General features: G+C 31.3%; 6 protein-coding genes across 10 annotated transcripts in view; 3 read left to right on the top strand and 3 right to left on the bottom strand.

Annotated features, from left to right (window-relative positions):
• LOC108686189 (UPF0565 protein C2orf69 homolog) overlaps nt 1-2,638 on the top strand; it is a 38,803-nt gene extending 36,165 nt beyond the window's left edge. For both annotated transcript variants that reach the window (XM_018191339.1, XM_018191340.1), the window contains exons 2-6: nt 631-765; nt 1,025-1,152; nt 1,319-1,481; nt 1,682-1,925; nt 2,009-2,638. In XM_018191339.1, coding sequence (XP_018046828.1) covers nt 637-765; nt 1,025-1,152; nt 1,319-1,481; nt 1,682-1,925; nt 2,009-2,211 — 867 coding nt within the window. In that variant the 5' untranslated portion in view covers nt 631-636 and the 3' untranslated portion in view covers nt 2,212-2,638. The remainder of the gene's footprint in view (nt 1-630; nt 766-1,024; nt 1,153-1,318; nt 1,482-1,681; nt 1,926-2,008) is intronic.
• Nucleotides 2,639-3,395: 757 nt separating this feature from the next.
• Nucleotides 3,396-4,305, bottom strand: LOC108686229. The gene is made up of 3 exons (XM_018191408.1): nt 3,829-4,305; nt 3,640-3,735; nt 3,396-3,521 (listed from the first exon to the last, which is right to left on the bottom strand). The coding sequence occupies exons 1-3, from the start codon at nt 4,295-4,297 to the stop codon at nt 3,475-3,477; spliced, it is 612 nt and encodes a 203-aa protein (XP_018046897.1). The 5' UTR covers nt 4,298-4,305; the 3' UTR covers nt 3,396-3,474.
• Nucleotides 4,306-4,589: 284 nt separating this feature from the next.
• Nucleotides 4,590-7,052, top strand: LOC108686227 (probable queuine tRNA-ribosyltransferase). The gene is made up of 7 exons (XM_018191405.1): nt 4,590-4,811; nt 5,379-5,468; nt 5,621-5,774; nt 5,882-6,014; nt 6,102-6,263; nt 6,379-6,547; nt 6,622-7,052. The coding sequence occupies exons 1-7, from the start codon at nt 4,608-4,610 to the stop codon at nt 6,964-6,966; spliced, it is 1,257 nt and encodes a 418-aa protein (XP_018046894.1). The 5' UTR covers nt 4,590-4,607; the 3' UTR covers nt 6,967-7,052.
• Nucleotides 7,053-7,054: 2 nt separating this feature from the next.
• LOC108686228 (coiled-coil domain-containing protein 25) lies at nt 7,055-8,610 on the bottom strand. Its single transcript, XM_018191407.1, has 5 exons — nt 8,442-8,610; nt 8,257-8,304; nt 8,073-8,164; nt 7,611-7,993; nt 7,055-7,508 (listed from the first exon to the last, which is right to left on the bottom strand). Exons 1-5 carry the CDS (start codon nt 8,464-8,466, stop codon nt 7,427-7,429), a joined length of 630 nt encoding a protein of 209 aa, XP_018046896.1. The 5' UTR covers nt 8,467-8,610; the 3' UTR covers nt 7,055-7,426.
• Nucleotides 8,611-10,732: 2,122 nt separating this feature from the next.
• Nucleotides 10,733-13,589, bottom strand: LOC108686226 (ubiquitin-associated domain-containing protein 1). Of its 2 annotated transcripts, XM_018191404.1 has the most exons (10): nt 13,437-13,589; nt 13,285-13,355; nt 12,960-13,147; nt 12,698-12,891; nt 12,420-12,574; nt 12,146-12,357; nt 11,880-12,064; nt 11,572-11,759; nt 11,348-11,486; nt 10,733-11,274 (listed from the first exon to the last, which is right to left on the bottom strand). In XM_018191404.1, exons 3-10 carry the CDS (start codon nt 13,136-13,138, stop codon nt 11,138-11,140), a joined length of 1,389 nt encoding a protein of 462 aa, XP_018046893.1. In that variant the 5' UTR covers nt 13,139-13,147; nt 13,285-13,355; nt 13,437-13,589; the 3' UTR covers nt 10,733-11,137. The 2 variants fall into 2 exon arrangements, with proteins under 2 accessions (XP_018046893.1, XP_018046892.1); XM_018191403.1 differs by having other exon boundaries at nt 13,285-13,589.
• Nucleotides 13,590-14,305: 716 nt separating this feature from the next.
• The window catches only part of LOC108686225 (WD repeat domain phosphoinositide-interacting protein 2), an 8,585-nt gene continuing 1,831 nt past the window's right edge, over nt 14,306-21,059 (top strand). The window contains exons 1-10 of one of the 3 annotated variants that reach the window (XM_018191401.1): nt 14,306-14,801; nt 16,208-16,290; nt 16,791-16,957; nt 17,778-17,972; nt 18,066-18,182; nt 18,305-18,459; nt 18,547-18,723; nt 18,817-18,924; nt 19,091-19,173; nt 20,039-20,095. In XM_018191401.1, the coding sequence (XP_018046890.1) occupies nt 14,641-14,801; nt 16,208-16,290; nt 16,791-16,957; nt 17,778-17,972; nt 18,066-18,182; nt 18,305-18,459; nt 18,547-18,723; nt 18,817-18,924; nt 19,091-19,173; nt 20,039-20,095 (1,303 nt within the window). In that variant the 5' untranslated portion in view covers nt 14,306-14,640. Of the gene's footprint in view, nt 14,802-16,207; nt 16,291-16,781; nt 16,958-17,777; nt 17,973-18,065; nt 18,183-18,304; nt 18,460-18,546; nt 18,724-18,816; nt 18,925-19,090; nt 19,174-20,038; nt 20,096-21,059 lie in introns of all 3 variants that reach the window. The other 2 variants (XM_018191400.1, XM_018191402.1) reach the window with 2 other exon arrangements.

Raw genomic sequence — 21,059 nt, 5'->3', positions numbered from 1 at the left:
AAACTAATTACAGTCGAACAGGAGAAGAATAATCGACTATAATTGATCAATTTTCTATGACTTAAGACTCTACGATCGTTACGACTTCTATAGCCAGTTCTATATTAATTGCAAATCGATCGCAAGTTTGTTACGATACAGCCAATACGAAATGTTGATTTCAAAATGCAAGCTTCAGATTGGCTGTCGCAACAAACTTGCGATCAGCTTGCAATTAATGTAGAACCAGTTTAAGAGAGGAATATGCGACTGTGATTGGTCTATCTTATAGATTATAGTATGCAGCATACGGTCAGTACAAATGCATCCTAAATTGCAAATGCTTCGCTATTCAATCAGAAGAAAGAATTTTACGAATTAACTAATAAAAAAATGCTTTAAAACATTTACAATATGAAGTGAATCGTACCCTAATCACATCTGTCACTTTGAATACAAAAAGTGCAGGAAAACGCAAATCAAAATAGACTTCATACCTTCGTAGTTACGACGCAATTTTACACAATTGTTCACGCAATCGATTTACAATGCCATTTTAATCAGCATTTGCTCCAATTATCAGACTGTTGAGCAATATTCCATTTTTGTGAAAACGCGGACTTCTTTCTGATTTATTTCTCTTGCAAATAGTGGCCGATGGGCTCGAAAATTTGGATGTGGAAAAACATACCGGGCATTTCAGGTCGATGTAACGATGTAGTTTATACACGGCCGAAATTGCAGTCAACACACGATCTTCTTATATTTTTTGGCGGCGACGTCCAAGTATGTACGTTCAGAAACACTTGTCAATTTTTGTTTTTAAAAATTATATAATAATTCCTGTTCTTTCAAATGTAATGTAAAATATTTATTGTACGCACTAAGGATAATTATGTAGAATATACAAGATATATTTTAGAATTATTAACTATATATATCTATTAATGATTTTTGTTGGTATTATATTTATATTGATTTTATAATAACTTTTATGATACTACTATGACTTTTATATTAACAAAATTATTAAAAATTATTACAGGATATTCAAAAAAACATGGAAAAGCATTCAGACAGCAAGAAATATGCAAAATGGAGCTTAGAAAATACAGCGACTGTACTATCTAAACAGTTTCCTGGAAGTCATGTATTTGTTATTCGTCCATCAAGGTAAGATATTATCATGTGCACAAAAATATTACAATATTTCTGAATGATATATAACCTCTTCTAGGTACTCCATAAAAATTACATAGATTAGAAAAATGCTAAATGATTTTCTTAACTGCCATGTTTAGATCGAATTTAGTATGCAAGAACTTGATACTTGTTTCAGGATGACAATATCTAAACACGCAGTATTCAGTTGTTTCGATAATTTTGTATCAGGAGATACATATGGCACACCCACATTTTGCCCAATGTACAATGCTTTAAGGCATTTAAAAGATCTTATTACTTGTTGCTTAGAACATGTTAAAACATTAAAGATTGGAGAAGTATGTATTAGACATAAACGAATCATAATTCATGAAAAATTTTATAAATCATTATTACATTAATAACTTCCTCCAACTTTAATGTATGTACAACTATAGTTATAACTTGTATCTTGACAATGTCCTTAAAAGATATAATACATTGCGTGCATTGAGTATAACATTGATTTACTGAATACATAATATTTTAATATTTTAAGGATACTGATATCTATAATATCGAAGTTACAAACTTAAGTTTGATGGGCTTCAGTAAGGGATGTGCAGTTTTGAATCAGTTTCTTTATGAATTTCATCATTACGATAATGACTTGAATAATGATCCCAATATAAATAATTTTATCAAACTTATCAAAGATATGTGGTGGTTAGATGGCGGACACAATGGTCCCAAAAATACATGGATTACAAATGAGGATATACTTCGTTCCTTTGCTAAATTAAGTGAGATAATTTGGAAATATCTCGAAATAATGAGATTTTTCAATATATTATGTTTATAAAATGTGATTAAATATCTTTTTCAGGAATAAATACTCACATACATGTAACGCCATATCAAATGCAAGACAAACATCGACCATGGATTCAGATGGAAGAAAAGAGCTTCAATGATACCTTACAAAGGATGGGAGTATCTGTACAACAAACTTTACATTTTGGAGATAAAGCGCGAAGTCTCTCATCGCATTTCAATGTTCTTACAGATATCAGAAGTAACATGCAATAAAACTATCATATTCTTCTCTAAATTTATGGTATAATCGAGCATTTGTGCTTGAAGTTGTATTATGAATCATAAAATAGATCGCAATTCCTTTACATCATCAGGATCAAAGTAAAATATAAAGTCATGTAAAAATTATGATCTTGTTAACAATTATTATAATTGATATTTCTGTATTGCGAACTATTTCATAATTTATACAAAATCTATTTTCGCAATGTACATATTGATTATTATTTATATTTTAATAATACACTCTTAATCTCTAGTCCTATAAGTAATAGAAATCTGTTAAATATGATAAACTGTATATTTACATACAATATTCTTTACGTTGTACAATTTTTTATTAAATATATTGTTTTGTTGCTTATATGATATGTATAATATCTTTGAACAATTACTAATTAAAACTAATAAAAACTATAAATGTTTATTTTATTTAACAATCTGAGAAAATATGATAAAGCTGTTATTGTTTCTTCTTTTTATATAAATCTTATTTTCTTTTTTAATTATTAGTAATAATTAAATAACATCTATCTTCGTAAGTATGAAGCAGAAAATGTAAAAAAATTATATATATACGACAAAAAATATATATACAGTAAAATAATATATAAACTCTCTAGATAGTACATAATATTACAACAGAGGAATATCTGTATAAAAAAAGACTATCTCTGTGTATAGTTACAATAGTTCTTATTACATTAATCTTTGAGATATCTATTCTTCATAAATAAATATAATACTCTATGAGTTGAAAAAGAGTTTGAAAAAAAAATTTGTATTACTTATTTATTTTCTCAAATATACTTTCTTAAATCTATTACTTCTTTTTCTTCATAACCATCTTTAAATATATTAATAAACTGTTTCTTTCAATTCAATTTAAATGAAAGAAAAATAAGAAATTATATTCTCTTCTTAATTATAATACATTAAAACTAAAAAATAATGATTTAATGATAATAATTTTTTAATTCATTAAATTAAAAAATAACTTCTTAATCTAAAGAATCTCATATATCATTTTTTTATAATATTGAGTGATCATTTTTACTACATAACCTTGTTTTTATGTGATTAAACAAATATACTTTTATGAAAATCTAAAATGAAAATCTAAAATGAAAAAAATATTCTATGCATTTATCTATTATGTATATTTGGTTGTTGTCATTCTTGTTACGGTGCATAAATTAAGAAGCACTTTCTTCCCCCCCCCTCCCCCCCGATTTGAATTATACTTCACTTTCTTCACTAACATTTGTTTGGACATCTAGGTCCATAAAAAGTTATTTTTAATTCTGTAATAAATACAAATAATAAGTAAGTCTAAATTATAACAAATACAATAGATATTATAATTATTTCATATACGTTCACATAAATAAATTGAAAAAAATATAAATAAATTGAACTTACTACTGAGTTTATACAACACTGCAGCTTCAGCCCATTCATCAGAACCATCACAACAATCACAATGTCCATCATTGACTTTGTACGATGGTATTCTTACTGAAAATTTATACAAATTTCATAAATTACTTCCGTTGTGTAGCTTCTAACATTGCAAATTTTATATATTGCAAAAAGATTTGACTGCAATACCTGCTGACTTTCTTGAACTTTTCTCGCAATTAAAGAAACCATTGTTGCAGGCATTAGTACCTGGTTCATCACTACCGTCCATTGGACAGTCACAATAATCATCATTGATCCTTATAAAATCAATCTCCTTCTTCGAAACAAAACATACAAATTTCCCATTGATATTGGGAAGGTATTTGGCTATATCCTGATCCCGTGTGCCACGCAATGACACCGTTCGACCATTTGTGTCGCGAATGAGTTTCGAATGATATGGTTGATTCCATTTGTCAACCCGCTTGCCGATGACCATACGATGGGTGTCTTTCACCGAGCCGGCAATCAACTTGCCTACGGTATCTTGATTCAATTCTTTGAAGTAGAATAGCTGATGGATCACGAATATCACGGCGACTACAAGGACGCATACCAGCATATACTTGATCTTCTTTCGCAGAAGACGTCGCTTCCAGGATACCTCAGTCTTCATGTTGCCAGCTAACCGTTACCGTCGAACACTATCACGGAGCAAATCTCTCCTGAAGGTGATGTTTCGTGTATCAACACCGTGCCAGGTCGTCATAGCGCAAACATCTGCAATTATCGAGTACTTATGCCTTTTTCAATTCGAATGTGCGACGCGGTTAGCAAGTCTATTTGCACGCACATTAATATACAGGGTGTCCCGTAAGTCCACATCCACAGAACACACATTTCAGGCCGGGACAAAAACACGTGGAGAGAATATCATGATGTAACCTCTCATTTTAAGCATGCGGCATTTATAAATTTTTCTTTCTATGTCCAGCAAATTTTTTTACAAGTCGTATTCCATGACGATAAACGCAGGATTTAGTAGATCGCCAGTAGAAATGACAAATCGGAAGACTCCGTTAATCTTTGAAGTGCTTGCCGAATGCAAAACCACAAAAGCCAGAACTGGCAGGATGACACTTGTTCATCATCATGTAGACACACCGGTGTTCATGCCGGTGGGAACTCAGGTTCATAAAACTTCTCTTCTTGTTTAAGCTACACACAAAGTGTGAGACACGACCGTGTGAGAAACATATTAAAATATTAAGTTTTTTTGATTTAAAATCCATATGAAAAGATGATAACTCTGATAATTTCTTAATTTTCAGTATTAAACATTTTGGTAACATCTGAAACTAAATTTTGTTTTAAGTTTACGATTCTTGCAATTGTAGTAAATTGTATTAATAGAATCTCACTTGTGTGTGTACATTCATAATTTAATTTGTAAATGAACTTTTTTTGTCTATCAATGCTTTATAATGATTAATTTGCTTCGATATTTTCTTTTGAATTAAAATAAATATTTAACTTAAAAATCTAGATTTTTGAAATATATGACTCAATTATAAAGCCTTATATTCACGATGCTAAAAATCATTCTAACGTTTTGGACGAGAATTAATAAATCATATTTAAACAATTGAATCTGATCAATGTGATTGTTCAATTCTTTCTGAATCTTGGAGTGATTTTGAACATCTTGGACGCAACGATTTAAAGTTACATTAAATTTGTTATTACATCATTTTCAGGGAACATTGAAAGGATTGTTGCCCCAACAACTGGAGCAACTGGATTGCCAAATAATTCTTGGTAATACCTATCATCTTGGAAACAGACCTGTAAGAAATCATGCATTATCATTAGAAAAAAAATATTGGTTAATAAAACAGTCAAAGAGAGTTTTAGATTTATTAGTAAATTTTTTTAAATGTAATTTCGATTGTATTAAAATATATATGTATTAAAATATATACTTTATATATATTGGTAGGGTGCAGATATTCTACGTAAAGCTGGAGGTTTGCACAAATTTATGAACTGGAAAAGAGCTTTATTAACGGATTCAGGTGGTTTCCAAATGGTTTCATTATTACAATTAGCTGAAATAACAGAAGAAGGTGTAAAATTTAAATCACCATACAATGGTACTATGATATATATAGCTAGAGAGATATATTTTTAAATACATTCAAACATAACTTATACATAATTTAATTACCTATAATAATGTTTACAATAACGTTTCATCTAGAATCTGAATGTATGTTGACACCCGAACATTCTATTCAAATTCAAAATGCAATTGGAGCTGACATAATCATGCAGCTCGATGATGTTGTTAGTAGTACTTTAACCGGACCAAGAGTAGAAGAAGCAATGCATAGGTAATTATTTTTGTAAATATTTTCTAAATAATATATTCTAAATAACCTGGCTTAAACGAGTGTTATGTTTAACACAAACCATTTCAGAACGATACGTTGGTTGGACCGTTGTTTGTTAGCGCATGAAAGACTAGATGAGCAGAGTATATTTCCAATTGTACAAGGTGGTCTCAATCCCGAACTACGATCCGAATGCGCACGTCAATTAATTAAACGGGAGGTGAATGGATATGCTGTAGGAGGTTTGAGGTAGATACTGGATTATTTGTTGATATACATATAGTTAGATAAATATAAATTTTTGTATAATACAGAAATATCTAAATCTTACATAATACAATAGTGATTCTTATAATGATTTCAGTGGCGGTGAGAGCAAAGATGATTTTTGGAGAATGGTCCATTTATCAACGAATATCCTTCCAAAGAATAAACCACGATATCTTATGGGTGTTGGATTCGCAATAGATTTAATCATATGCAGTGCATTAGGTATCGATATGTACGATTGTGTATTTCCGACAAGAACTGCTGTAAGTATTTCATAAAATACATATTTGATTGCATAGAAGATGGAAATTTCAAAACATTAAATTAAAACTTTCAGAGATTTGGTTGTGCGTTGATAAAAACGGGACAGCTCAATTTGAAGCAAATACAATATAAAAAAGACTTGAAACCAATAGACGAATCGTGCGAGTGTAATACTTGCAAGACTTATTCTCGCGCTTATCTACATCAAATCGCCACTGTAGAAACAGTATCGTGTCATCTATTAACCGTTCACAATATTGCATTTCAAATGAAGCTCATGCAAGATATCAGAGACAGTATTAAAGAACAAAGATTCCCTAGATTTATACAAGACTATATGTTAATAGTTTATCCAAATAAAGATTATCCAACATGGATAATTAATGCTTTACAGGCTGTCAATGTTACCCTATTATAAAAAAGGATACCATTGTATTGCTACATATTTCTCTAGACAATATATTTTTTTTCTGTCTACACGAAGATTTTTATAACTTATTCCCGTATTTTATTTTTATAACTTATTTTTTTCATTGTATTGAAATCATAGCAATATATCCAAGTACTTGCGAGCTATTAATGTGAATACTGTTGCAAGAACTGTTAATATTATTTGTCAGCATAGCATGTTATGGTTACACAGTATGTTTTAGAAATTTTTGAATGACAAAACAATCTTCTATTATATAAACATAGTGTACACTGATTCTACAATTACATATTTTTACAATTTTGCAAATATAATATTTGCAAAATATAAATCAAATAAATAATCGTACTTGAAAGAGATATTTTACACTTTTTATTCTGAAATTTTCTCCTTTTACTGGAAATGATAGAGAATGAGGCACGGACCGCAAATATAAGTATCAACTTCATCACATGAAATCATCTGAGTCATATCCACTGGTTTCTGTGTTTGAAGTCATGTTAGATGTATTAAATAGGGAATTGTAACTCCTGAAAAGTAATTTTTTAATAATAATTTTTCATAAAGAATTACTTAATATTAATAATTATTTAATAGAAGTATATCTGATATATTATTATAAAATGATTCACCTCATCTCTGCTTCTTCCTGACGTCGCTTTTCTTCTGCCTTTTCTTTCTCTTTCTGTTCTCTCATAAGCTTCTTCTTATCTTCTCGTTCATTCTTATCTCTTTGTTCTCTTTCATTTCTTAAGTTTACTTGTTCTGAACGTTTCGTCTTGTTAAGACGATTCACGATAGTATTTACTCGCTTAGCAACATGAATTTTACGAACATCTTTATCCTTATGAAAGCCAACCTGTCCGACTTCCATACCTTGTGTCTTTTTCAAATTCGACCACATTGTGTACACAATATCAACATCATTCATTTTATTTCCTTCGATACTATTTGCTTTTACTAATTGTGCAGCATCTTCTAATACAGTACTAGGAATATCATCTATTGTCTGACCCTGTAATTTCAAAAAGAATTAATGTATCATTCTTTAATATCAAAAGCAGGAAATTACTAATTATAATAATTAAACTTGCATGTCGAAGTCGAAGATACACGTGGGCAGACGAATATTTGTCAACATGAAACCACACATCCTCAGGCCAACCCCATTTAATAAGATCTTCATCTATACAAACAGAATCCAATAAATCATATTTTAGATTATGCACAAATTTTTATTAATTATGATAAATAATTACAAATGATTTTTCCACTTACTCTCAAATTTGTCTATTCCCATAAATAAAGTAATGGGTGGTTGCACAACTGCAATTCAAGATTATGATAATTAGTCAAGTTTCTTAATGATAACAAAATATTATTATTAATAATTTAAGAGAATATGTAAGAGAATATGTATTAATCTTTTTAAAAAAATCAAGGTCTTAGAAATGCAAAATTACCTTCGCTAGTAAAATAATAAACCATTATTAACAATTATTAACGAAAATTTTGAGTAAAACACGTGCGACAAAATCAGCTGTCAAAAATATTTTCGTAGCGCCGACTGGTGGTCTGATGCTGATGATGGCGCTGTCGAATATACTTGGTTAGAAAAAGTCTTTTTATATATAGCCGACAGATGGCGATCTAGTCGATTTTTTACGTGCCATTATTGAGCGCTTCAGCAGACTCAACAGTTGAGTGAGTGTTCGCAGTTTTGATTGTTTCGTAAAGATCATCCAATCAGAATTTTAGATCTAGAAGAATCAATAGCAGCGAGCGTTCACTCAACTGTTGAGTCTGCTGAACGCTTTGACATAGAGCGCTGATAGGTGAAAAGTCGGTTGTGAGGATAAAATTTACCTCCATCACCCGTTTTTCATCAATCAGCATTCGATGTGAAAGGCTGTTGCCTGTATGAGGACCGAGCATGAATTAATCAGAGTATAATGTTTAGAGTGTAGCATTCAGAACATTTGAAAGAAACAAATGGACTGAAATGGATTGCAGCCTGAAGAAGATATATTAAGTTATGTATCGTTGAAAAAGTATTTTATATAACATTTTGAAATAGATTGATCATAAATTTGAACGATACTGACGCATTCAACCAAATTAAAAAAATGAGTGTAAATCAAGAACATTATTTTATTTCTTTATTATAAAAAAGGTAAGACCGCTGCGAAAGCTACAGAAAAAAATTTGTGTTTATGGAGAGAATGCTAACGAGACAAACAGCAGCGAATTGATTTCGCCGATTTCGAGATGGAAATTTTGATGTCAAAGATGCATATCATTCTGATCGGTCTATTGTGGAAAATGATGAAATCTTGCAAAAAGTTAAAGAAAAGCAGCTATGTTAGCTAAGGAGCTAAATATTGATTAAAACCCAAAACCGTTTTGGGACATTGCATAAGGTTGGATATACAAAGAATGTTGGGTGCCACATGATTTGACGGTAAACAATTTAATGGATTAAATTTCTATTTGCGAATCGTTGCTGAAACGAAACAAAATTGAGCCTTTTCTGAAAAAATTGATAATGGGCGATGAAAAGTGGATAACATGTGATAATAATGCAAAGTCGGATTGATGCCAAAGAAGGTGATGCTGTGTCTGATGGGACCGGAAAGGAGTCGTCTATCGTGAACTGCTGCCACCAGGCAACAGTCTGATCTCTATTGTCAGCGATTGAAGCAATCAGGAAAAGCGACCAGAATTGAACAAAAAAATGAACGATAGAAAAGATATTGTTTTCCATCATAATAACACGTCTTTAATGACTCAACAAAAATTGAGAAAATTTGACTGGGAAATTTTGATGCATCCATCTTATAGTCTTGACCTTGCATCATCTGATTACCATTTGTTTCAGTTTTTGCAAAATTTCCTTAATGAAGTAAAAGTAAATTTGATTTCAAAAGAGACCTGCGAAAATCGTTTATCCCAATTTTTTACCGAGAAATCAGAAATGTTCTACATCGATGAAATAATGGCTCTACCTGAAAAATGACAAAAAGTCATTGATCAAAATGACACATATTTGGTTTAATAAAAGGTTTGTAAAAAATTAATTGTAATAAATTAAAAAAACATGTTTCAATTATGCTTCAATTTGTTTTTTTTTTTTAAATTTTTTCCTTAACCTAATAGACAATTTACGATCTTAAAGTTATCTGTTTTTTAACAAGTAACTAAAATGAGTCTGCTCGAAAAGGCTCTGGGTTGATCTATGGATCAATATGACATTCTGGCACTTTGACTTTCATTGGAAAAGTCAGAAAATCATCCAGGGAAAGAAAAAGAAAGGATCTACTTTATCGACTAAACACAATAATTTTTGTATAACAATTTTTTCTTTTACAGATATAAAATTTTTTTCAAAATTATATACGCGTTAACGCATTTATGACGTGGAGTTTATACCGAGAATGGAAAAAAAATTTTAATTGAGGATATGGACGTTATCTACTTACTGGAAATATTTGTGCACCTGGTTACATAATTAAAGATGAGGAAAGAGATACTAACGAAAAGCAACGATTAATGAGAGCGCCATGATTTTTGCCTCAGAATAAATATTTTTTAAAAACACGAATACTTAGAACCACATAAAACACAAATGTGAAAATCTTTAACTTCTTAAAACTTATAATTAATATATTTATTTTAAAAGGCTAGGACAAAAATTTAAAACTGCAATCTAGATTTTATAACAATTTGTAGTATTAGCATTGACTAGTTTTCGATCTGCAGAATGGAATTTAATTTTTATTGTAAGAATTTATATTACACATTAAAATAACAATTCTTTTTTTAATATATATTAAAATACATTTCCTTTCTTTAAGAACTGTCAACAGGCAATTTGTACAAAAGCAATCAGCACTATGTAGAAAATTATATATGATTAATAGCATGTTATATTGCATTGATATCACATGAGACCTTCATAAATATAAGCATTCTTTAACTAGCGATGACTATAATTATAACTATAATTAGTTATAATTATATAATTATATAACATAATTAAAATTGCAATAATTATTATTGATCGTTAACTGATAATTGATATTCCAAATCTCTGCAAAAATTATTTATAAATTTATATAAAAATATGAATATTCCACAGAGACGCAAATAAGTTTTAATATTAGGTATAACGATTCATATGAATGGCATGTTTTTCAGTGTGATATGTCTTGGATATTTGGTTAAGCACAGGTGCAATTTCAGGATCGTTAATCCATATATTTGCCGAAGCAGGTGTTTCTATCATTGACAAATATGCTGAAAGAAATAAAAAAAAATGTTAGGAAACATGATTACAATTTATTACTTTTTTTTTATTGTTTCATTTTACCAAGCAACATCTTTGGTCTTGTAAGACTAAGCTGAATATGAGGATTAGTCATAATTGCTTTATAAATTAGACCATCGGATTCGAGGCCTTCATCCAAATCTTGTAAACTACGTCTTCTTTCGCCCAGCAGCCATTCACACTGTCACAAAAGATATAAAACTCGAGAGATATAAAATAAAAATATAATTTAAATATACATCTTTAGTACAACCATTACAACTTACAGCATTAGCCTGATCATTTCCAGTAACTTTCAATGCTCCTATAACATTTTTGTCTTCAAAGCCCATTTCTACAAGCGATCGCATTGCTCTCTTATTAGGTTTAAATTCCATTCTTTTCCATTGTCGAAAACTTTGCAATAATAATTCTACGATATATACCAGATCTTTTTCTTCTTGATTCTGTTTTTCTTTTAAAGTTAAGACATTTTAAATAATCTAATGTTATCTTTTTTCATATGTTTTATTTGCTTTCAACTTGAATTTTTTTCGAAATAATAACGGATATTTCAATTTTGTGTAAGAATTACCTTTGAACAGTTCCAAACATGCTTCTTTAAATGACTTTTTCTTAGTGTTCATTGAAGAACTAGGATTTGCAATATCTGTGTTTGTCATTATATTCGCAGGCAAGAAATCTATTTCATCATCTGAATCATCATCTGAATCATCCTGATGTTCTATAAGCCATTCTAAAGCTTCTGTCATATTCGATCTAAAACAGAAGCATACTCTTCTATAGTATTATTCGTCACATACATATATAATATGATAAAAACATTACTACGATACTTGCTTTCGAAGACGTAACGCTTTGAGAACTTTCTTATGAGGATAACCCATTTCTACAAGACTTTTTACGACTTTCAGATCATTAATAGGATTACATCTAATTTCAAGTTTCTCCTTAATATCGTCATATAATTTTTCAGCATAAGGACTATACATCAAGATCTTTGCAGATGCTTGTACAAGAGTTATTAAAATCTTACGGATTTCATTCTGGAACTACAAGAAACAATAAAGACGTAAAATAGTATGATAAATAAAAGTATGTAAAATATATTTACATCCGCAGGGCATTCTATAGATGGCACAGGCTTAGGTGGATTTCGTACACTAGGTAGATCACTTGTAGCTTGAGCTATTGCTTCTAAACTTGGACCTTTAAGATCTTCATCCGATGACTCTTCTTGTGATCGTATTTCTACTAATAATAATTCATCTGTAAAAACAAATTATTGTGTTAAAAAAACAAGTACACAATAAGTATGTATACAAATTAAAAATTAATCGAAAAAATAATTATATTATAAATCTATAAATAACTTAATATAAATAATTATACCATATTCATTAATATCCTCGTCGCTTACATAATTTTCATCCTTAAGCTGTACAAATTTGGTTGAATGAACTAAGCGATAGTTTGAGATAGATTTGGTTGTATCTTGACCATAAAAATGTACCACTGCTATTTTCTTAATATTTTCCACAGTAAAGTTTGGTTTTATTGCAACATCTAATACATTGCCCTCTATGCTGTACAAAAAGATTTGATTAATTAAACATCTGGCAAGATTTCTGTGATATCAAACATGAATTCAAACCTGATAACGTTGATGGAAAAGTTTTCAGGTGAGGTAGGTAATGGTGTAAGCATAGTGTCATTGCTTGTAGCATTGCCTGTGCCGACAGAAGAAAGGGCCAAGGACCGCTTATCAGCCGTCCTTGAACTTTTTCTGTTATGCCAGGCTTCTGCTATTTGATCACGCATCCATGGGATCATTAAATTTATCTGAAATATATGAAGATAATTATTATACTGTTAAACAATGAAAATATAGATGTTATATTTCTTTCTAAAACAAATATATAACTATTAATATAAGTTATAAAAAATTAATGTGAGCAGATATAATCATATTTTCTTACTTTTATGAAACCTTTCACATAAATAATTTAGATCTCAATTTTGTGTTGCGTAAAGACTCTCGATGAATCGACTGCGGAAATTACACCGAAAAATACAATCATTTTTTTGGCTAAACTGTCAAGCACGTTAGAGAATCAATAAATCAGCTAACATTTTTACAAATACGGTCAAAACATATTATTTTTACAAAATTTGACCTCTTTTACTCTGTAAGAATCGTAACTGTCATAACAACTGATAGCCAAATTTCGCATCACACACTTTCTGTCTGCTAAAGTCTTAAAAATTCCAACTCCGATCGTAGATAATTTGGACAATTCGCAGCAATCGCTCGCATTTGCGACTATCAGTGACTGTTGGCAGCTCTAATTTTTTTTTTTTAGCTGGAGGATATTTAGTGGCGCCTCTATATGTACAAAGCATGCATGTTGAACTATGTAGCCACGATTATTTCCGGTGGGTAACTTCTATGAATTGAGGGATTATTTTTTTTCCATTGTGTTTTTTTTTATTTTGCATTAAAACGCTATTAACTTTACGTTTTTTTATATTTTGTTTTTTTTAGGCTTAAAATATTCTATTATGGAATATATACAGAACCTAACAAAACAATCGCGAAAGAAAATTAAAATATTTTAAGCCTAAAAGAAAAACAAAATGTAAAAAAAAAACATAACTGAAGAGACCAAATAATGTTCCCTCATTTTATTGTTTTCTAGAACACTGTCACTTTCATTGTAAGTTGGTAATTATTATATAATATGAATTGCAGTCTGGATTTTCGGAGACACAAAGAGAAAGATATAGAAATAATGTAGGAAAGAGCATCGGACATAAAGAGACTCCATTTTCCTTTGCCTTCTTTCCGCCGTGAATTTCCACGGATTTTCATGGCGCGAAAAAAAAGCACCTTGCAAATAGACTAAAGAAGGAGGAGGAGGAAGACCGGCGCGTCGCCATAGCAACGGAACATATGGAACGCGCGGACTGATGTTTCGCGTTCCGCTGTTCCAACCAGCAGCTGCGACTGTCAGCTGTTCAATATGGAACGATAGCAAAGTACAGTCACTTGTAGGAGTCGGCCGTCGTCGGAACGACTTTAGCTAAAAGAGACATCCAGAATCGGAGCGGAGCCTACAGAAGCGATATTGACGGAGTGGTGCGAGCGTGTTCCTTTTTCGTACCAGCGCGCGCAGAAGCGAGCGCGAGCAGGACGTCGTAAGCGGGGGTGTGAAACAGTGACAGGGGAGAGGTATTAGGTACGCGCACTGCGCCGAGGGCGAGATAGAGAGAAAAGGAGAGTTTTCGTTAAGAGCGTACGTGTGTGTACGGCCACGCACACGTGTCCGAGATTTATGCGAGAGATCCCGCGCGAGATCAACCTGGATGTATTAACGCAAGGCTTAAGGTACAGCATATCAGGACTCATGAACCTCGCAACCAACCAGACGTCCGATACGACGTCCGATGCGCAGAGCAATGGTCCCTACTTTGTTAACTTCAATCAGGACTGCACGTAAGTACGGACGTCGCATATTCTGCTATCTAATCGCGAAATCGTCTCTCAGAATCTCTCCTCCTGCCCATCTCCTTTGTCTGATCCTAACCTCATTTTTCGTCTCCCGTCCTCGACGCATGTCGTCTTTTCTCTCTCTCTCTCTCTCTCTCTCTCTCTCTCTCTCTCTCTCTCTCTCTCAATCTACATACATATATATATATATATATATACATATATATACATATATATATAATATATATAAAATTAAAAAATTATATATATTCATGTGTGTAGCGAATGTACGCCTCGCACTAAGGTTTGCATGTCGCGCGACTCCGCGCTCCCATGTTTTCCTCACGCGATGTTTTCGTCGTGTTATGCCTGCGTCATTCGCTACTCCCCCTTTCACCGATTAATTGCGTGTTAACGAAAGAGAGAGAGACCTCAACCTTCGCGCGCGTTCTCCCGCGCGTCGTGGTGAGTAACTGGAAAGGAGAGAAAAAAGGAAAAAAAGGAGATATCGCACCTCCCGGCGCGCGAGCCAGTCGGTCGACCTGGCCTTTCCGTTGCCTTATCCAAGGACTTATCCTCGGCTTCTGCTTCTCGCACGATTGCGTATCGTTCGCGACGATTCTGTTATTTCTCTCTCTCTCTCTCTCCCTCTCTCTCTCTCTCTCTCTCTCTCTCTCTCTCTCTGTGTGTGTGTGTGTGTGTGTGTGTGTGTGTGTGTGTGTGTGTGTGTGTGTGTGTGTGTGTGTACGATATTTGCCAGACAGCGATGGCAATAATATGGGAGATAGGCAAACAAAGGGTATATACTTACGTGTATACAATTATCGAAGAAATTTTTGATTCTATATTTTGAATACTATCACGTCTTTCTAACTAAAAGAAAAGAAAGAGTCACTGAGAAAGATGTTACAGTTATACCCACAAGAAACAAACAAAATGAATTCTGATCATATAAATTAGAATTCTAATTATCTTGATTGAACTTCTGATTATCTCGATTAGAATGTTTGATAGAGTTAACTGTGTAAGTTTCTGATTTGTTTCTGAATCTAGCTGAATTCTAATTGATGCAATAAGATATTTTCTAGTATAGGTTTGTAATGGCATGTCCCAAAATGGAAGCAAAAGACTTCTTAAAGTCATCTTTATGATGTCTTATGATGTGATTAAAAGATATTTTAGACTGATATTCATATTCTGTTCTTATTTCAAAATCATTTTAAATAATATAATTGGTTCGTAATATCTTAAAATTTAAGGCAATCATAAATATAAGATCATAATATATAAATATAAGATCATAAATATAAAAATCGACAATTAATATTGATGACGTCATTAAGATCTCTTATATCTCAGTTTCGGACATGCGTGTGGGTGTATTTTTAATAAAATTTCTTATTACCTTTTAGGTCCTTGGCAGTGGGATCAAAGTCAGGATACAAACTTTATTCCATCAGTTCCGCAGGACATCTTGAGAAAATATATGAAAATGGTAATAATTAGTTTTTCTGTATTCTATCAACAATTCCTGGAATTAAAAATAACTGCTACAATAATGATTAATAGAATGATAATAAATGATAAGCGAGATAAAAAATTTCTAAATATCTTTTATGTCAAAGATATTTGTAGCTTTTATGTCGCATTAACACGTTGTCTGCCCAGCAACTTTTATATATCTTACATGTATGCCACGATAGAATTTTCATTATCGTAAGCATATGATAATATATTGCATGATATGATTAAATAAATTTATATGCTCATAGATAATGTGGTAAACTGTGCACTGTTTACATTGTTGTTTATCTAAATTGTTATTTTATATAATTCAAAAAATTTTATATTCAATAGTATTTTTTACAAGCGCTAAAAAGTTAGGCGTTGGTCATTTATAACCAATCGATGTGTTAAACGAAACTAAACGACCAATTTGAATAGAACCCTTTGATATTATTAATTAGAATATTTCATTTTTTCGAGATGATACAGACTTCGAGGATATATGCATTGTTGAAAGATTGTTCAGCAGCAGTTTGGTGGCAATCGTGAGTCTTAAATCACCTCGTACGCTTACGGTGTGCCACTTTAGGAAAGGAACAGAGATATGCAATTACAGTTACTCGAATACAATTTTGGCTGTGAAACTCAACAGAGCGGTAAGTTATTCAAATTTATGTTTACATTCTTCTTGTCTTTTACAATAATAGTACAGAACCTATTTCGAGCCTTGACCTCAAATGTGAAAGCATTGCAGTCTTATGTTTGAAATCTCGGTTTTTTTCACAATTTACAATCACGATTTTTATGGAAAAGAATAAATCCCTTTTTGTTTGTTAAGCAACTATTAGCACTGAGGTTTATTCAACATAATTGAACAGAGTTTGGATTGAATGGAAACCCCTACTTATACTTCGATTTAATCAATGAACATTGGTTCCATTTCTTTGGATCTTAAAAATTTTAGTTTCCTCTTTATAAACAACAGTTTAGATAATGTGATTGTCAGACACATACATAATTCTCAATTTAGAAGGTCAGAGAGCTATTTTACTGATTATAAATTTAAAATATATGGAGTTAAACTCGTTAATTACGAGTTGTCACACAAAACCACGCAGCATTCCAATGTTCACATCTCAATTAATGAATTAACACTATAGATATTTTTATATATACGTATAAATATATAAATAAATACATATATACAATACAATTATTATAATTTAAAAAATTATATCTTATGTTAGACATGTATTCATATGAACTTACTTTTTAAATTCTGAATTATCTTATGATAATTCTCACATATTTTAAATTGTAAATATGTGATATTTTATTAAAATAAATAAAGCTTTGATAATTTATTAAATTATTAATTATAATTTATTAATTTATTAAATTTATATAATTATAATTTTATAATATGTTTAATGTTTTTCATAATCTTCAATACATTGAAGGCAGTACTTATTTCAGAGGTTGGTGGTGTGTTTGGAAGAATCACTATATATTCATAATATACGAGACATGAGAGTGTTACACACAATTCGTGACACTCCACCTAATCTTACAGGCCTTTGTACACTTTCGCCAAATAGCGACAATTGTTATGTAGCTTACCCAGGATCAAATACCATTGGAGAAGTTCAAATATTTGATGCGAATCATCTTGTATGTATTTTAAACAAATTTGAATAAATCAATAAAATCTTTGAAGCATTAGAAATTAATATTTTAACAACTTTACATTTTTCAATTGTACAGCAAGCAAAAACAATGATACCTGCACATGATAGTCCATTGGCAGCAATTGCTTTCAGCTCGACTGGCACCAAAGTGGCGACAGCCTCTGAAAAGGGTACTGTTATTAGAGTTTTTGACGTAAGTAGCTAGTAGATATACAAATAGATACAATAGTACCTACATTTTATTCATAAAATTTTTTTTTATCCATAACTGTTGCAATAACTACATACAATTGCAACAATTGTTTATTTTTACAGGTTCACGAGGGTACAAAGTTATTCGAATTTCGACGCGGAGTTAAAAGATGCGTCACGATAAACAGTCTTTCTTTCAGTATGGACTCTATGTGGCTCTGTTGTTCTAGTAATACGGAAACTGTGCATATATTCAAATTGGAGGAACCAAAGGAAACGTATGTATCACGTATTCACTGTTTTTTTAATGAATATTTCATTAAAATGTAGAAACAAATGTGTTATTTGAGTTATTTGGGTTATAGGCCAAACAAACAAACTGCAGATGAAGCACAAAGCTGGATGGGATATTTAACGAAGGCTGTGACAGCGTCGGCTACGTATTTGCCGTCGCAAGTGACTGATGTTTTTACTCAAGGACGTGCTTTTGCTAGCGTCCATCTACCATTTCAAGGTTTAAAAAATGTCTGTGCCATCACTGTGTGAGTATTCAAAAATTTGTATCTTAAATTTATGTACACTGTGCGTTAAACTTATTACGTATCCGCGATACATTTTATTTATCTACATTTTAGAACACATAAAGTACCAAAACTATTAGTAGCTAGTGCCGATGGTTACTTATACGTCTATTCCGTGGATCCGACAGAAAGTGGATGTTGCACGCTTATAAAACAACACAGGTTCGTAATATTATAATTTCAATGAGTTTTGTAAAATTGATAAACAATTATTATTTTGGATTGTTTATTTTCGAATCGTCACTTTTAATCATTATTCTTAAAATATTAATAGACTGTGATTAATAAAAATGAAGATGGAAAGATATATCTCATTCATTTTTCACAGATTAGACGATAAAGAGCGAGATGAATCAGATTGTGGCGGTTCTGGTTCAGGAGCAGCAACTACCACGAATAATACAAATACAGGTATGAAGAAAGAATTTTAGACTATACATTTACAAATTAGTTGAAGCGAGTTGACGATAAAGATACATTACCGACAGTTAATTTGAAAGTATATTTAATAATGCGAAACTTTATATTTATTCATAATAATATGCTTGAGTGTGTATAGAGTTTCTTTTGTTTTCTTTTTTAAGTAATTTTGTGATTTTGAGATAAGTTTCGCAATTACTCGAGCACTAACAGAATAGATTAAGTATTTCCTTCTTTAAAGCACATATACACATACACGCACACACAGAATTGGTACTAGCAGATATTTGCATTATTTTAGCCATAATTATATAATGAACTTATTGAAATATATTCATAATACAATTGAATTTCAGTAAAAAGAAAAAAAAGTATCGTTTCTTTCATTCAAGTTAATCTCGCTATCTTTCATCCAAAACTAAAGTAAAGAAAGAAAAATTATCTATCGATAGCAAATTCAATTAATTATTATAAGAATCAATATAAACTCATATTTGTACTCAAACAAAAGCTATATTTTTATAAAACTCGCTTGCTATTTTATTGTGTAGTAGACAAATCGCTACTTCCATATTTGTAGATAGATTCTGCTATGATCAAGTAATTCATTAAAGTTGATTCAGCTCTAATAAAATGCTTATATTGTTGGCTATGTACCATGCCGTGTGGGTGTGTACTGCGCGCCGCGTATTCCAGATGCCTTTACTTTTATAGTTTGCTTTATATCTTCTTTTTCTCGCTTCTAGCCCCCCCTTTATGAATAAAATAGCCAGATAATTTCTTCAGGGGGTAGGGAGGGGGGCCCGATAGTTGACCTTACTTGATGTAATTTTTTTCTTTTTAATATCCACCGAAGCCTGCATAAATAGCTACGCGGGTGTGTTGCGTGGCCGCTCGCCAGACTCCATGTCAGGTACTGGTATGTCCTCTATTCTGTCCCTCGAATTTTTTTTTCGCTCTCATTCTCCATACACAAAACACCTAATTTTCCTTTAAAGCTTTTCTCTCTTTGTGTGTGTGTGTGTGTGTGTGTGTGTGTGTGTATGCGTGTGTGTATATGCGTGTGTGTGCCTACTAGCGCTCACGCATTTTTATTCTATACGTACACGCAGCGAAAGGAAGAATGAGAGCAGTGCTGAATAACAATGTGCCTTTTCACGCGGCCTACATCCTCGTGTTATGAGCAATTTATATTATATCGTATTAAAAACGGATAGATCACAAATTGATTATGCTTATTAACTGCAGAAACAAATTCTTAAGATGAGTATATGATACACATGTGCACAGGACATGCATGTAGATACTAGTCTATTATTCTCGGGATAAATCACTAAGCACATATGCAAGTTGTTTTACTAGTCAGCAGATATAATAATATCTAACATTATTGCATCCTGTTACAAAATATCACGAGAATTCCTATAAGCAGTAGTCTATTTTTAGAAGACTACTTCATAGATATCTTAATATTATAATAATAATATTAACAATTGTACATAATTACTAATATATGATTATTAAGGCTGTTAACACAAATAGCTTGTATGATATTAGTGTCATAATTATGTAGACGTTATATGATGGCAGAGTAGTGACGTATATTTTTTAGAACTTAACTTACTAATCATTATAAAAGTACATATATGACGTACTTCTGTTAACGGTATCGTTTCTATATAAGTTCAGTATATGTAATATATAATGAGCTATATAGAATTTAAGAAAATAGATAGCTCTTTTTATCTAATATTTTTTTCTTCTTTTTTTTCGGTCTTCATGTCATAAAATCGAATAATGAAATCGAAAACAGGCTGTAATAATTTGTATTCGTTTGTAAAAAATAATATTAAACACTTGATACTTGAAACTAGAAA

The sequence above is a fragment of the Atta colombica genome, unplaced genomic scaffold, assembly GCF_001594045.1.
Source record: "Atta colombica isolate Treedump-2 unplaced genomic scaffold, Acol1.0 scaffold166, whole genome shotgun sequence".
NCBI classification, from domain to species: Eukaryota; Metazoa; Arthropoda; class Insecta; order Hymenoptera; family Formicidae; genus Atta; species Atta colombica.
This window is presented reverse-complemented; position numbering and strand designations above follow the sequence as displayed.

Bases quoted from the DNA above. Each gene is read 5' to 3' on its own strand.
- LOC108686228 (XM_018191407.1), bottom strand. From the start codon at position 8,466: ATGGTTTATTATTTTACTAGCGAAG. The intron at 8,305-8,441 runs GTAATTTTGCAT...CTTGAATTGCAG, and splicing joins TTATTATTTTACTAGCGAAG to TTGTGCAACCACCCATTACT. The intron at 7,509-7,610 runs GTGAATCATTTT...ATTACTTTTCAG, and splicing joins CAGGAAGAAGCAGAGATGAG to GAGTTACAATTCCCTATTTA.
- LOC108686229 (XM_018191408.1), bottom strand. From the start codon at position 4,297: ATGAAGACTGAGGTATCCTGGAAGCGACGTCTTCTGCGAAAGAAGATC. The intron at 3,736-3,828 runs GTATTGCAGTCA...ATAAATTTTCAG, and splicing joins AAGTTCAAGAAAGTCAGCAG to TAAGAATACCATCGTACAAA. The intron at 3,522-3,639 runs GTAAGTTCAATT...TATTTATTACAG, and splicing joins AGTGTTGTATAAACTCAGTA to AATTAAAAATAACTTTTTAT.
- LOC108686227 (XM_018191405.1), top strand. From the start codon at position 4,608: ATGTCCAGCAAATTTTTTTACAAGTCGTATTCCATGACGATAAACGCA. The intron at 4,812-5,378 runs GTTCATAAAACT...CATCATTTTCAG, and splicing joins TCATGCCGGTGGGAACTCAG to GGAACATTGAAAGGATTGTT. The intron at 6,264-6,378 runs GTAGATACTGGA...TAATGATTTCAG, and splicing joins TATGCTGTAGGAGGTTTGAG to TGGCGGTGAGAGCAAAGATG.
- LOC108686226 (XM_018191403.1), bottom strand. From the start codon at position 13,138: ATGATCCCATGGATGCGTGATCAAATAGCAGAAGCCTGGCATAACAGA. The intron at 12,065-12,145 runs GCAAGTATCGTA...CTTCTGTTTTAG, and splicing joins AAAGCGTTACGTCTTCGAAA to ATCGAATATGACAGAAGCTT. The intron at 11,275-11,347 runs GTAAAATGAAAC...TATTTCTTTCAG, and splicing joins AAGACCAAAGATGTTGCTTG to CATATTTGTCAATGATAGAA.